The sequence below is a fragment of the Henckelia pumila genome, chromosome 2 (genome assembly GCF_033568475.1).
Source record: "Henckelia pumila isolate YLH828 chromosome 2, ASM3356847v2, whole genome shotgun sequence".
Classification (NCBI taxonomy): Eukaryota; Viridiplantae; Streptophyta; class Magnoliopsida; order Lamiales; family Gesneriaceae; genus Henckelia; species Henckelia pumila.
In genome coordinates, this window is record NC_133121.1 from 181523262 (window position 1) to 181538897 (window position 15636).

Below are 15636 nucleotides of genomic sequence, written 5' to 3' on the forward strand. Positions count from 1 at the left end.
AAGAGTTTGAAAAGTTCAAATAAAGATAAAGTAATAAAATATATGACAAAAAATTAGCGGCTTATAAATTTTAGTTATTATGTTATTTGTTAATTATAAATACTAATTTCATATAATAAATCTAAATATTAATTATTATAATTATGCATCGTTTGGTTTGAGGTATGATATAAGTAATATATAGATAAGTAATATAATGTAATAAAAATAAATAAGAAATGATAGTTAACATAGTATTGGATTTGATTGATAGATTATAGTTTATTTCATTTGATTGATTAAATTTTATATAAAAATGTTAAATGGCTATTTCGTCCTTTTAGCAATAAATAAAATAAAAATTATATTATTTATAAGGGGTAATATAGTAATTTAAATTCAATGATTTGATTGATGTAAAATAAATAATCACTGATTTGATTGATTTAAAATAAATAGTTAATATATGGATAAATAATATGATGAGAAGAACGTGAGATGAGATGAGATGAAATGAGTTATACATACAGGCTGTGTTTACTTAGTGAGATTAATTATATATAGATAAATAATACTAAGACTATTAAACTAATTTTATAGGATGTTGAATAATGATGCATAAACAATCACATGTTTACTTTAATGGATCAATTTTGTGATTGATACTATGAATAAATTACGAGTTACAATTTTGCCCTTTCTGTATATTATATAATCTTATTTTTAGTTTTTATTTGTAAAATTGGGATTGTGATTTTTATTGAATAATATAAATTATTATTAATTCACATGTAAATTATTTTAATTGACCAAAATTATTGAGTATAAATATTATTTATTTTTTAAAACAACAATTAATAAATTGAGTTAAAAAATTTTCCCCCATGAATAAAGATAAAATCTAATGAAATGTATTAATCATATATTAAATTATTAGATTTTTTCATTTTTTATAATTTTTAAATGGATCTTTCGTATATTTAAATCAAATGAAATGTATTAATATATCTTAAAGTATTTGAAATTTATATCCATGTTAAATACTTTTTTAAATGAGATTTTCATAGATTAATTTTTTGGAAAATAAATTAAGGATATTAGTGTAATTTTTTTCAATTAGAAACATAATGATTATTTATCACACCATTTATTTGTGATAAATAATCAATGTTTAATGTTCAAATTAGGTAACTATGGATGAGCTTTATGAGTTAATACGTGCCCTAAAAAACAAGTAAACAAGTGATTGCATAGGATTATTAATATAATCCTATGCTTATCATAGCAAGTAAACACAACCATATTATTTATATTATGTGCTTTGATTTCTCATTGTTTTTTGTCATTTAATATTGAGTCAATGTTTTAGAATATCTATGTTCACTTCTTTATAATTACGTTTATATATCATTTTTTACTCAAGATGTAAAATGTTTTTAAAAGGTATTTGATTTTTTTGCCTTATGATATATTATGTTTCAAGTTATATATAGACTTCTGAGTCAATATTTTTTCTTAAATTAGATAATGAAGTGGATGTATATTAGAATATGTGACATGATTTAAAATAAATATATATATAACACATGTCATTATTAGTATCATCTTTAATTCAATTATATAAATAATTAGTCATAAAATAAGTAATCTTACGTGCCCTGCATTTTACTAGTTTAATGAAATAGAGCTGAAAATTATTTACTAAAACTCTCTCAAAACAAATACACTTTCCAAAACTAGCAAAAGTCGCATTAACCAAACATTAAAAGCGTGTGTAGCTTCTGTGACAGAAAATTCTACATGCCCGAACGAAATTATCCACGACAAACTCGTGAGCTACCAACATCTATCACTCAATTCTCACCACACCTCACCACCACATTTGACAGTGAAAGTAGTACAATAATTATAGGTGCCTTGTGAGCCTTGAAAAACATGAGAAAAGATATGGAATCAACCAACAGTTTCTTGTAGAAAAGGTGTAATTTTTTTTCTGGGAATTGTTTGAACCTGTGATTTACTGCGTCTCACACGTGTGTCTACGACTAAAGATCGAAAAACAGTGGTGGGTTCTTCTCAATGCATGTGATTATCGCCTTCTTCGATGTTTAAGTGAGTAAGAATTGGGATTTCTTGGTTTCTGGTGCTAAATTGGTCTATTCAGTGTTTCATTCGAGTGATTGATCGGCTCTGAGCTGAAGTTTTTGTCAATTATTATTATTATTATTATTATTATTATTATTATTGTTACCGTAAAGCTTGGGTTTGTGACATTTGTGAGAAATCCCAGAAGAAAGTATGTTTTTCATGCTCCGCTTGAAATTCATATTATTGTTATTTATTTTTCTTTTTGTTGCTTCTTGGGGTTGTGATTGCAGAATGATTGGGTAAAGTTTTGAATGTGGACATTTAGGTACAGTTTAGAATAAAATTTGGAAAAGGAAAAATAAATTGAGCACAATTATGTTCTTAAATGTAACTGAGACTCGAGAATTTTGGTTTCTTTATTATCTTTTGTTATTTGGTGATGTTCCATGATCCATTTCAAAAATCCACACCACGTCTTTTTATTTATTTTTTTATTTTGGGTTCTAGTTTTGAAATTTTGAATGCCAATTTCTTTATATCTATCTAATTGTATTCCATTTTCAGGTTCTACATCAAAATGTGGAGAAAATTTCATTTTGCCGATAACAAATAGGGTGGGTAACTTTATATATCTCTGAGCCTGCAGGTGCTAGATCATGTATTGAAGTCATGTAAAAATTGATTTACTGGTGAAGGCAGCAGCCCTCTGCTTTAAAATCCCACGTGAATCAAGAGAAGAACTGAATTGAAATGATTCAACCACAGCCTCCATCTTTTGATTATGCCGCTCCCGAGTCTGCTTCACTCGACCCTTCAAAATACTACTTGGATGTTCATGGGAGTCATAATACTCATGGATCGAGTTTTCTAAGCTTAAAGAAGAGAGGTCATATTCTTGGACATAGGTCTTGGATAAAGATTGATAGGAGTGGGAATTCAAATATCTTGGAACTGGATAAGTCTACCATAATGAGAAGTTGCAATTTGCCTTCAAGAGATCTGAGGCTTCTGGATCCTTTGTTTATCTATCCCTCGACTATATTAGGTCGTGAGTCCGCTATTGTAGTTTGTCTCGAACAGATTAGATGCATAATCACAGCTGACGAGGTTATATTGATGAACTCCCTGGATGGTTCGGTGCTACAATACAAGTCCGAATTGTGCAAGCGGCTCGAGACATCTATAGATCAACCTGGTAAGATACTCTGCCTTCTGAAGCACGGTTACATATGAATTGACCATACTTATGGAGTAGGTTTGTGTCAAGTGGGCAATGGCCTATTGTTGCACAAATTTGTACTTGTGGAAAATTTAGTCCAAACACCAATATTCAGATGCTAGTTTGTGTACATCCTCCATTCAAAATTCTCCTCAGATATGTAAATGTTGGAAACTGTGTATTTCATTAATAGTGTAAGAAAAATGAAATTGTGGTACAACAGGTTGATCATTATACACTATTTTGTATGATAAAAATATTTATGAAGGTCACCTTGCGTTTTTAGTGGATGCTTGTTTCAGATACCTTCACCTCATATGACCTGACCGTGTATGTTTCTTATTGTTATTTTCTTTTGTTTCATCAATTAACTAAGATTTATCCAGTAAGTTTATTACTCTCGCTGTTTCTCATGGTTCATTTTTTTTGCTTCATCAATTAATCAAGAATTTGAATTTGAATTTGTTTTGGGAATAAATGCCGATCATCTCACATTGTGTTCTAATTTGATTCAGATGATCTACCTTTTGAATTCCGGGCCTTGGAGCTTGCTTTGGAACTTACTTGTATGTCTCTCGATGACCAGGTATGCAGCTTCTTGTAATGTGATCAATAGATTCTTCTCGATTTGTTATTTTTGTTAGTCTCTTTCAAAACAAAAAAAAAAAATCCAATGCTCCAAATTGTTATAATACTAAATCGATCCAAGGCAATATTATTTACTAATAGTGCATTTGTGCTATAATTATCCAAGCAGAATCATTTGGAACTTTTCAATGTAAATATATTATATGAATGTATATTTATTAGTAAAGTCATATTTTTTTTAGTAACAGTGAATGTTAATAATGTATGAAAAGCCAAGTTTAAGTTCTAACTTCATTTTAGTAATTAAGAAAATCTATGTGCATTCAATTGATTAATGCATGAAAGCGGCCAAATATTAATGACACATCAAAGAGAGAAAAAAATCCAATTGTGGGCTTGTTTACTATATGTATTAGATAGATAAATAGTATGTAACTTTATATGCACCAGAATAATTTTGGAGGTTCCGTTAAGAATTGTGATTTCTATGTGCTTGATAGATAAGTGTTTTTATGTCTGATGTCAGTTGAAGAAGAAAGGCTACTGTTTGTCTTCCATATATCTTGATTTTCTTCCGGTCTTAATCTTCACGTCCCTGTACATTTCTACTAACAATGAAAAGGTTTCAACAAAAATATTCGTGTATTTAAATGATATGCATGTGGTATTAAACCTCAGTAATCTGGCAGGAAAATGAATTAGAAATGGAGATATATCCCATGCTTGATGAGTTAGCATCAACCATAAGCACTCTGACTCTAGAGCGTGTCCGTAGATTCAAAGGTCACCTTCTTGCTTTGACTCAACGAGTCCAAAAGGTTTGTGACGAAATAGAGCATTTGATGGATGATGATGGTGATATGGCTGAGATGTATTTAACGGAGAAGAAGGAAAGAAAGGACTCCGTAACTAGCAATGAGCCAGATGATCAACTTAATATTTCACGAAATTTCAAGGTTGAATCCAAGTCAGCTCCTGTTTCTCCAGTTGGATCGTGCAGTGGAGTTCAGAAATTGCAGAGAGCTTTCAGCAGTATCAATTCTATCAAACAAGAAAGCTTCTTAAGTTCATCAAGTTCTGGCGAAAACATCGATCAACTTGAAATGTTACTTGAAGCATACTTTGTTGTTATAGACAATACCCTCAATAAGTTACTTTCGGTAAGTGAGAAATCTATACATGCGGCTTGTTTGAAATTGATCAGTACTCTTACAGAGAAAGACGAGCTATTTTTAGCAATTACCATTATCGCCTAGGAACCAGATAACCAGATAATGGAAGATTTACCTCTCGTGGGCCTGAATGCAAAACACTAAAAAAACAATGAATTGTGTACATCTCATATGTGTATAGACGGTTACTCCGACATATACCTAGACAGTAGCATTCAACACAATTCACAGCATTATATTATATATGTGATAACAGTATGTGCACACTATTGCTGTACTGCGTATAACTAGAGTTTAGGCCAAACCAAAGGAAAATGGTAAAAAAAATTGCATTGCTGCTGCTATTGACTTATGTTTCACACTCATTTTTCATGACAATGCAGCTTAAAGAGTACATTGATGATACCGAGGATTTGATCAACATAAAGCTGGTAAGAATCTGTCTTTTACGTCGTAATTCTTTACATTGAATAAGCCATTGTCATCAAATTTTATTTCATAATTATCACTTTGCTCAGGGAACTGTTCAGAATCAGCTGATTAAATTTGAGTTGCTTCTGACGGCCGCCACTTTTGTTGCTACAATATTCGGTGTTGTTGCTGCAGTCTTTGGTACGAACTTTGAAGATTCAGTATTTGATCTCCCAACGACCTTTAATTGGGTCCTCATAGTAAGTGGCGTATTCTGTGTGATGGTGTACTTGGCCTTCTTGATATATTTCCGGCACAAGAAAGTATTTCCTCTGTAAACTATAAGTTGGGATCTCTCAAATTCATTATTTTTGAAATCGATTAGCAATTGCATGAAATTCTTGGGTTCCTTGTACATGAGTCTTTGTTGGGAACAAGTTATGATCAATAATATTATTGTGTTTCTACGTGATGAGGATTCTTGATTTGTCAGCAGATGAAGAATTGTGGTACTAAAATATTTAAGTTGATCAATTATCGCCTAGTTTGCGGATTTCATACATGTTCATGAGGATAACATGCACGCTGTACACGATTCGGAGGTGTATAGTCTTTAAGGAATGCATTGTCGTGTCATGTAGAAAACGATGTTTCTATCCTTATAAGCTAGTTATGATACAAGGATCTCAAGTTCAGGGAAAAAGAACTTTTGAATTCTGAGGATATCTGAAACCAATGGTGTGTTACTTCCCATTTCTACTGATTCTGCATTGTGACAACAAAGTTTACTTTGTATAACTTAGCTATGAACTCTTTTGTAAAGGTTATTTTGTCCATGTTGAAAAAGTATGCAACTTGATAAGTTTTTTGGAAATTACTGAGCAATAACTCTACAAAAGGTGGGACAGAACCGGAACAAAAAATTTTAACACGGATTTCTCTTACACGTATTTTCATGAATGAATATAAGCATAAAATATTGAAAATATGATATTAATATATCGTATTTAAATGTTAACTTTTTCAGATGTCGTATTTTGAGTATAACTGTGCAAAAACTGCATCGACATCAAAATTTATCATACATATATGTTTGGGTACAAGACATTAATATTTAAGAACTTGTTAATAAATTAAGTTGAGTACATAAATTAGTATTAGTATCAGTGTTTGAAAACTCGGTCTAGGCGGCCGCCTAGCGCCGTTGTGCGGCGTAGGTGCTGCAGAAGAAGATGTAGGCGGCAGAATTCTGTGGAAGAAGAAGAAGAAGAAAGGCGAAGAAAGCTGCAGAAGAAAGAAGAAGATGCAGAGGCGGCTGAAGAATGAAGACGTTTTATTTAGGTTTTGTTTTTTAAGTTTTGTTTTTGGGCTTTTACCTTAAAAAAGTTAAAAGCCCAATAAAAAATGAAAACCAATTTTTAAAGGTTTTAAATTAAAGTCCAATAAGCAAACTCAAGTCTACCCTAACTTGAAAGATAATGATATATATTAATCTGTAATAAAAATTTGAGCTAGAAATTTTTTTTGAAGTGATTTATAATTATTTTTGTTCATACGGGGGAATCCGCCTAGGCGGGGACTAGTTTTTAGTTTTGCCCAAATCACCTATTTTTATACCAAATATAAAATGGTCGGAAATTAACATCCATATTTTATACTAGACTAAAAAATTGAAACAAATATAAATAATATTCTGATATTATTTGGTAAAATCATATTGAACTCAAATGAGTATTTGAATTAAAGAAAATGAAGTTCAATATAATGTAGGCAATGTTATAAACAATAATGTTTATTAGACTTATCTTTTTTCTTTGTTACACATTCTATTTTTGTTACAATTTCTTTCTTGAGCACTTTATTTTTTTTCTCCGCTTTTTTCTTCGTTGCTTGTTGGTTTTTTACAACTTTTTAGGCATATTTTCAATTTCATCAAGTATTACAAATATTATGTTATTATTTGTATCCACTGATTCTCCAATCATAAACAAGAATTTGTAGTTATCATTGACTACATCATCCAATGGATCAATAACCTTTGTTTTATATGACGTAAGCTGCATCATTTATCAAACAAATTAACAACACACAGGAAAATATGTTTACTTTATATCATTGTAATTGGTTTTTTTTTACGAAATATTTATATGTGTTATATAATATGAACCTTCTTTTGGATGCTGATGTAGTATTGAATATGATGTCCAACGAACGTTGCAGCAACATCATCGAACATTGTGATCCTAGTAACATCATCTACATTATCCATCAACAATGATAATTTATATCTTGAAATAAAAATTAACATTTAATTAATTTTCGTTGTTTGCATATAAAGTTGTACAATTCTAATAATATATATGAAGTACATTACCTTGAAAATATCTTAGTCTTCAACTTTTTGCAGTTCAAACAAGTGAGACTATTTGTCGTCTTTATGGTTGGGTTGAAACAATGATTGCAAGCTTCGTACCAAAATGATGATCTATTTTCTATTTCTTTAATTCTACCTTCGAAAAAATAATATGAATTAGCTTGATTCATTTTAAGTGTGTAATTATAATTCGCATCATATTTAGATCATTTTTGGTATAACTATATTTTTATAATCACTTAGAAAAAAAAAGTTGTATTTAATATGTATAAGTAATTTATAAGAAACTGTCCAAACCTTTGTGAAACTTCCATTTTTGTTGAATATCTCGTTTGCTGTCATACTCGTTGTGATCACGAACATTTTTTCAGTTCAAGTATTGTTTAGATGCTTTCGTCTTTTGTCAGCGGCCAACCTATGGCTATGATAACACGAAAAAAAAACTCTAAAACAATTTTTGTTGTCTCTTTTGCAAAATTAATTGGGTGTGAAAGTTGATAAAAAAATGTGAATAACATCATTACATGGAGAAAAGAGTTTATTTTCAAAGACAAATAACGGTTTTAAAGGATAATTGATTATTTTAGTAATTTAATGGCATGGAGAAACTAATTTTTCAGTTAGTTCAAATTGAACACATACTATATGAAAATTGTAAAGAAAGATCAATAAATCAAAACTATATATTAATATGAACAAAATATTAAGAATCCATCATCAATTTCTATTTACATGATAATGACTCATAAATAGATAGAGATAAAATATATCAAAACTGAGAGTCTGAAATCAAGACATTTCATTAGTTGGTTGATTATCGATCACTTAAACTTTGTTTCAGTAGGACAAAAATTAAATCAATCACATTTATTTGAAAGGATAAATTAAAAATAACAAGCTAACGCTACCTCGAATATTAGTGCTAAAAAATTGTGGATTAAATTTGAGAAAATAAGTTCATAAATACGTGTTCCCTGCAATGTGGACACAAATCAAGCGAATAATGAATCGTAATAATTACATATATATTGCGATGATTTGTCAGGTATAATTAAAAAGCAAATGACATTTTCTGGTGCGTAAAACTAAACCAAACTTCAATTCATGTAACTGTAAAAACATCTATATTGGAAACATTTGTGCTGTAATAGCAAAGTAATCACTCCTGCATCGATGAATACCAATATTCATATAGTTTTCTCTTTTTAGAATGTAATTTCGTAACTTTGATGAAGAACACATATCTTGACATATATCAACCTCTTTGTTGTCATTTTTTTATTTCTCTAAGTAATGCATATGTGTTTAATACTATCTATTGCAGCTATGTTATTGAACCACCAAAAGCTGATTTTGTATGAATATTCGAATTCACCTTAATGGATAAGTTAGATGCCAGTGTTAAACCTCACGAAATACATTACATTTATAAGTCATAAGAAGCATTCGAAAAGTCATATATCATCATTAATATGTTGTTATTGATTAATATTTTATTATTATAATTTATTAAGAAAAAAATTATAATCATTTATTTTTAAAAGTTGCAAACACTACCTAATTAATCGTAAATGAATGTATATATGGATTTTGATTAATATACACACGGTAAGTAAATGATAATTAATGATGGAGAATTTTATGATAAACATTCACACATATTTCATAGATGGAGTCATTGACATAATCTTGACATGTATATCTATATATAATAATTGAACGATGAGACATGATCTTGACATGTATATCTATGTATAATAATTGAATGATGAGTCAATTTGATTGCATGAGATTAAGTACTGACTGCATGGTTGATTATGTAATTTGATGATTATTTTTACGATACACGTAACATTAAGTTCGTACTATTTATTCTCGAATATCTCCACTATTAATGTAATAATATTTTTATACTCCCCCGTCCCAATTATATTGTCAACGTTTTCTTTTTTGTTTGTCCCAAATATATAGTCATACACCATATTTAGTAATATTTTTTACACTACTTTACTAATATACCCCTATTAACTACACCTTGAAAATTGTGCAATCATTTTTTAATACATTAAATAGGAATAAAATAGGAAGTTTATATAAAATTTAATTTCCCAATAAATTTTTCTTAATTCGTGTGAAAACTAAAACAAGACAGCATATATGGGACGGAAGGAGTAATCTATTTTGTGCTAGGATTAGTGATTTTTTTTTTTAATATAAAAGCCACCATAATTAATTTTTTATTAAAGAGATTCATGATTATCGATAACTAATTATATAAAGTTTTTTTTTATTAATATCAATAATTTGATTGGTATATAACAAAGTTTATTAAATTAAAATCAATGTAAAAGGATAAATATATATTTTTATAGATTATAGAAGAATAATCATTAAATTATGGTCATTAGTAATTTATTAATCATCGAGGAATAGGTCAATTAGTATAGTTGGGTAATTAATGAGTGATAATAATTAAAGAGTAATTAATAATTAATTATGGAGGAAGAGGTTAATTATGGAAATTCACAAATGAAACCCATATATTTTAAATAGGGTTAATATTAATATTAATATTAATATTAATATTAATATTAATATTAATAATTAATTAATTAATAATTAATAAATTAATTAATTAATAATTAATAGATTAATAGATTATAGATATAGATTTTAATTATTGTACATATTTTTCATCTTAGAAAAGATATGTGGGGAAAAGATACGTAAGACCAAAGAACGTTGCGAAACTTTTTGTGAATGCATAAACATTGAGTTAAACACATGGTAGAGGGATTTTTTGTTTTCTCAATCAACTCTATTTTTTATGATAAAACATATTTTTAACATTACAACACACTTTATATACTTTAAAGCTGTGAATGCATGCCCAATATTCTCAAACATGCAAATTTCATTTAAAAGAAAAAATAAAAGAAAAGAACACTTGAACACTTTCCACTTCATGGAATTACATAAAAAGTGAAACGGTAATGCTTCTCACCAAGCAAGAACTCTCTGATATTCTCCACCTTGTAGTTGCTTCTTCAAATGAAAGAGATCGACAACAAAAGCAAGAATCCTGAAATTCCAAAGAAATAGCACTTTCAAGCACAAATTCAGGCAAAAAGTGCACATAAAAAAGCAAGACAACTCTGCAACAAGATCCTTGATTAATGAAGACTTTTTGTTAAAAAGGACATGAAGTCAAGAAAACTAAAAGGGATCCCCCCCTTTTCTCTTACCTCCAATACTTAATTTGGTTTGAATTTTGTGTCTCCATGTCCCACTCCAACCATATCCTAATCACATCATTAAACAAATATCAGTTCCAAATCCAACAGAGTGTTGTGCCATGAAGGCTCTGGAGACATGAGATGGTTCGACTCGAAATCTTGATAATATAACACATAAGTTTCAAGATGTTACAAATTGTAAATCATCCACCGTCGCCGCTGCAGGCGAGAAGACAGGTTCCATTGCGAACCAACCAACCTAGTGTCCTAGTCCACCCGCGGCGTAAACTGTTCCTCGAGATATGATTTTCAATGTCGAGTAACCTAGTATGTGTGCATGTGTAATAAAGTATAATTTACCTTAACTAAAGTAACATTATAAGACCAACTAACCTCTGCCATGGCAATTTATGGGGGATTTTTTCCCATTCTGGCAAATGCAAGCAAAGGACTCGTTCACACCAGAGAACCCACAGAACCCTCCACTATCCTCACAATTCTTGCATCCATTGCTGAAATAAGAGTCATTGTACTGCAACAAAATCCCATATTGCCATTTCATTGGATCGCCCTCATCGCCTCCGAAGCCATATATCCCAGAATACGACGAACACTGGAGCTTAGGAAGATCCAGATCATTTCTGGAACCAAGAACAATCGTAGGATCATACACGCAGCAAGTGGATATAGGCGCATTTGGTTCGAGGCCAATCCCCGTTACCTCTTTGCACGAATACAACCCCTTGCACAGGTTCAAACCAGAACCTGTATTACAGAAATCCGTATTTTGATCAAAAACAGGAGAGGTACTTGAACATCCCATTAGAACAAATATGTTCTCTTCTGTTACGGTGAACGGACTGGCACGATCCAAGATGAAGCTTCCTGAGTTCTGCATAGAAGAACAAGTAGACATGAAAGGGTCGGATATGGTAAGGGTGTTACTCGAGTAGTCTATCGAGGATATCGAGTAAATGCCGGTGCCGGTAGAGAACTCGAGAGTCCCTGAACTGCTACACTTGATGTATCTGGCAAACGCAGGGTGTCCACAGCCAAAACTGGAACCAAAGGGGAAGTTCACAGAGATGTTGCCGCACTTATCTTGGCAAGTGCCATTCAGGGGGATGATACTGGGAATAGCATGTAGAGGGTACACGAAGACGATGAAGAGCAAGAGCAAATGAGCAATGAATGGCCATGATTTTGTGTAGAACAACATGAATAAACCAGAGTAACAGTATGCAAATGTTCACAAGTGCTACTACACTAGAGTAACAAATAAATAGATGGCATTTTAAAAAGGGAAAAGAATGCTGCTTTTGGTAAAGAGGAATAGTTTTTCAAATTTCTCAAAAGCAGAGCCTGAACATTATGGAATACAGCCAAGAACATAATGTTCGTGCTTCTAAAACCACATTTCTTGAAGCCAATACACATGGAGGGTAGACTTAAGGTAGACAATAGCACCGAATATGACGATTTGTTTACAAGAAAAACTTACTGGTTCCAAACAGTCAATGGATTAACTATTAATACATGTATTATAGTGAATAGTCCTTTATTGAAGTGGAGATTTATAGTATGGAATGACTCCTCAAAACATCACTTCAAAACAGAGATGAAGCCGATCTACTTGTTAACACAAACTGAAATCTTGGAATCACATGTACTTCTATCAAAGAATCATAACTAATAGGATTCAAAAAAGATCCCAAATCACAAATATTTTTTGGCAAATAAATGAGTTCATAAGGCTCCTGTGAGCCACAATGACACCATAACCAACAGATCCCACTGTTCCAACAGGTTCATTTTCAAGCTTTTCAATCGAGTTTACTGAACCCTTTGATATTCTCATTTGGGAAAAAATTCCTTCACCGTTTCACTTCACTAACTACAAGTCCAACATCTAAATCAATCAGCTCGAGATAGTTGCTGAAACTGTTAAAAATCCACCTGACTCAACACATACATGAATCATATCATGAAGTAAACACATTTTCACTAAAAACTACAAACATACATATTAACCACAACAACTTTGAGAAGCCCGTATACAAACACCTAAACAATCCAAATTAAACCGGTCCGGCCTAAAACGGCATAACTCGATCATATTATGAGCAAACTTACGACTCCCACTGGCACTGAATGAAAACTGCTACAAAGCAATCATATGGCTCCCGTAGAAAACAGCCTAAATGCAGTAAAGCTAGGATTTATCCTTCAGATATCAACAAGAATACACGAAAAACTTGTTCCCAGACATGCTTTTCACCAATGCAAGAAATAGGCACACCAGTGCTGACAGTCTTCTTGGAGCCCAAAAGGGTATTTACATTTTGATATTGTAATCCAAAATGCTGATCTTTTAGATTTCAAAGTCACGGCTGAAAAGGGATATTGCTGGAGTTGATTTCAAGATGGAATTCTCTGGGGTTTTGTTGTGATTAGTTGGGGATCGAATCTCGATGGTTATTAGTTATTACGTGATCGGGTATGCAAAAATTGATGATCCGAGACGCGAATAAAGGGTTTGAAATTTCGGGTACTGGACAGAAATGACTTCTTGAAAGCAAACACGGACCTCCCCACCGTAGCTCTTTTCGCCTCCGCCTCCAAAGACGACGGAGCCGGCGGAGGTGAAAGGGTCGTAGTTTGGTTTTTTTGTACAAATATGATAACTTTACTAAACAACGCAAACAGCTGGAATAGCTCAGTTGGTTAGAGCGTGTGGCTGTTAACCACAAGGTCGGAGGTTCAAGCCCTCCTTCTAGCGATTTTATTTTTATTTTTATTTTTTTATTGACACATAAATCCATAATTACTTATTTGTCTAAATTCCTTCACAAATTTTGAAAAAAAATAATTACATAATACATTTTTTTATTGACAAATAAATCCATAATTACTTATTTGTCGAAATTCCTTCACAAATTTTTTTTTTAAAAAATTACATAATCACTTATTTTTAAAATTTATAAACACTGTTTTGATAACTCACGAGTGCTGAAAGCGAAATATTTTAATTATCTAGACATCATGGAAGCACCTCTAGGCAGAGGTCCTTCATTCATCTGGCGATTGCTAGTATGGAGTCGGACAATTTTAAGTAAGGCAATGTATTGGCGGGTTGGCAATGGCGCAAAGATCCAATCATTCAAGTATCGATGGGTGACTGGAATTCAAACCCCGCTTATTAATGAGGAATCCCATCATTTTGCCATAGGAGGAGCTGTTAAAGATCATGAAGGACGGTTGATGTTGGCCTTTGGACACCAGAGAGACCACCCTTTGACAGTTGTGCATGCGGAACTGACGGCCATATGCGAGGGACTACATATTGTTAACGACAGGGGAATACAAGTTTATTTATTTTCCACAAATTCTCTTTTGACGGTGCAAACAGTCACGAGCTTGAACGATTATCTTAGCTACACTGGAGCCATAACAAATTCAATTCGTCATCTACTTGATTCGATCCGAAACATGAAGTTGTTCCATGTCTGTAGATCGGCAAATCTAGTAGCAGATTCTATCACTCATTTTGTTATTTCCTCCCCCTCTCTGTTTGTTTGGGAGCTAGGTATATATATATATCCAAGGGCGGCCCTGCCCATGGCAGCAGGGCCCATGCCCAGGGCCTTACATTGGGTGGGGCCCCAAATTTTTTAAAAATATTATTATAGATAAATATTATAAATATTATGTATTAATGTAGTTCAATTAATTATTATTATATTATAGTAGTTATTAAAAAAATTGAAAAATATTTATACATCGTCAACAATAAAGTTATCATCCAAATTAATATGTTCAATTTTCGCTTCATTCATCACCTCTCAATTTGGCGGCGTTCGTCGCCGACCATCACTTTTCACATTTTTGGCATTGATTTTTATAGCTTGATGTTCGACCAATTTTTTCTTGACCTTTATGTGCATTAAAATTTGACTTATGACTCGTTCAATTTATTTTTAATTTAATGCTATATTTTAATATTTATAGTTAATTTCATGTCGTGGTTGAAAATTATGGATTGAAGGTACGGATTTTGAAACTTAATTTTGAAAATTGGGACTTTTATTTAATTTATCTTTAATGGCTAAATTAACTGCTTTTAAATTAAATTAGCACTTAAATTGTGAGTTTTGATGGTTCAATGTGATTTTTTGGATACTTTCATAATTATATTCACAAAATATGAAGATAATTTCGTATAGTTCGATTATATTTGATTTTTTTAAAATGAGATTTGATATTTACATTCTATTTTGTGTTACCTACATTCTAATTCATGTGTAGAATGAAGTGCAAATTTATTTACAAATAAAGTGCAAATAACAAAAACTGAAGTGTAAATATCAATTTTTTAAAAAAAATAATATAAGAAACACTTAATTAAATCTTCGCCCCGGACCTCATTTTCCTTTGGACCACCCCTGCATATATCTCTATATATAAAAAAATATTTTCCTTAGACACCATCTTTTGTTTGTAAAAAATGCCCTTATGCTATATTTAGATTACTGTTATATATAGATGATATTTAGGTGATTGATTTAATTG

At 31.3% G+C, this 15636-nt stretch overlaps 2 protein-coding genes and 1 non-coding gene across 8 annotated transcripts; 2 read left to right on the forward strand and 1 right to left on the reverse strand.

Moving 5' to 3' along the window:
* Positions 1-1800: 1800 nt before the first annotated feature.
* Positions 1801-5924, forward strand: LOC140881589 (magnesium transporter MRS2-5). Of its 4 annotated transcripts, none has more exons than XM_073287012.1 (6): positions 1801-2095; positions 2632-3262; positions 3802-3872; positions 4564-5034; positions 5430-5477; positions 5565-5924. In XM_073287012.1, exons 2-6 carry the CDS (start codon positions 2818-2820, stop codon positions 5793-5795), a joined length of 1266 nt encoding a protein of 421 aa, XP_073143113.1. In that variant the 5' UTR covers positions 1801-2095; positions 2632-2817; the 3' UTR covers positions 5796-5924. The 4 variants fall into 4 exon arrangements, with proteins under 4 accessions (XP_073143113.1, XP_073143112.1, XP_073143114.1 ...); XM_073287011.1 differs by having other exon boundaries at positions 1801-2091; XM_073287013.1 differs by having other exon boundaries at positions 1801-2044.
* Positions 5925-10657: 4733 nt separating this feature from the next.
* On the reverse strand, positions 10658-13751 carry LOC140883556 (uncharacterized). Of its 3 annotated transcripts, none has more exons than XM_073290077.1 (4): positions 13201-13751; positions 11461-11959; positions 11077-11133; positions 10658-10913 (listed from the first exon to the last, which is right to left on the reverse strand). In XM_073290077.1, exons 2-4 carry the CDS (start codon positions 11888-11890, stop codon positions 10879-10881), a joined length of 522 nt encoding a protein of 173 aa, XP_073146178.1. In that variant the 5' UTR covers positions 11891-11959; positions 13201-13751; the 3' UTR covers positions 10658-10878. The 3 variants fall into 3 exon arrangements, with proteins under 3 accessions (XP_073146178.1, XP_073146177.1, XP_073146176.1); XM_073290076.1 differs by having other exon boundaries at positions 11461-12197; XM_073290075.1 differs by having other exon boundaries at positions 11461-13751.
* A 21-nt stretch (positions 13752-13772) lies between these two features.
* Positions 13773-13846, forward strand: TRNAN-GUU (transfer RNA asparagine (anticodon GUU)). The gene has a single exon. It is a non-coding gene; the product is annotated as a tRNA-Asn (tRNA).
* The last annotated feature ends 1790 nt before the right edge of the window (positions 13847-15636 follow it).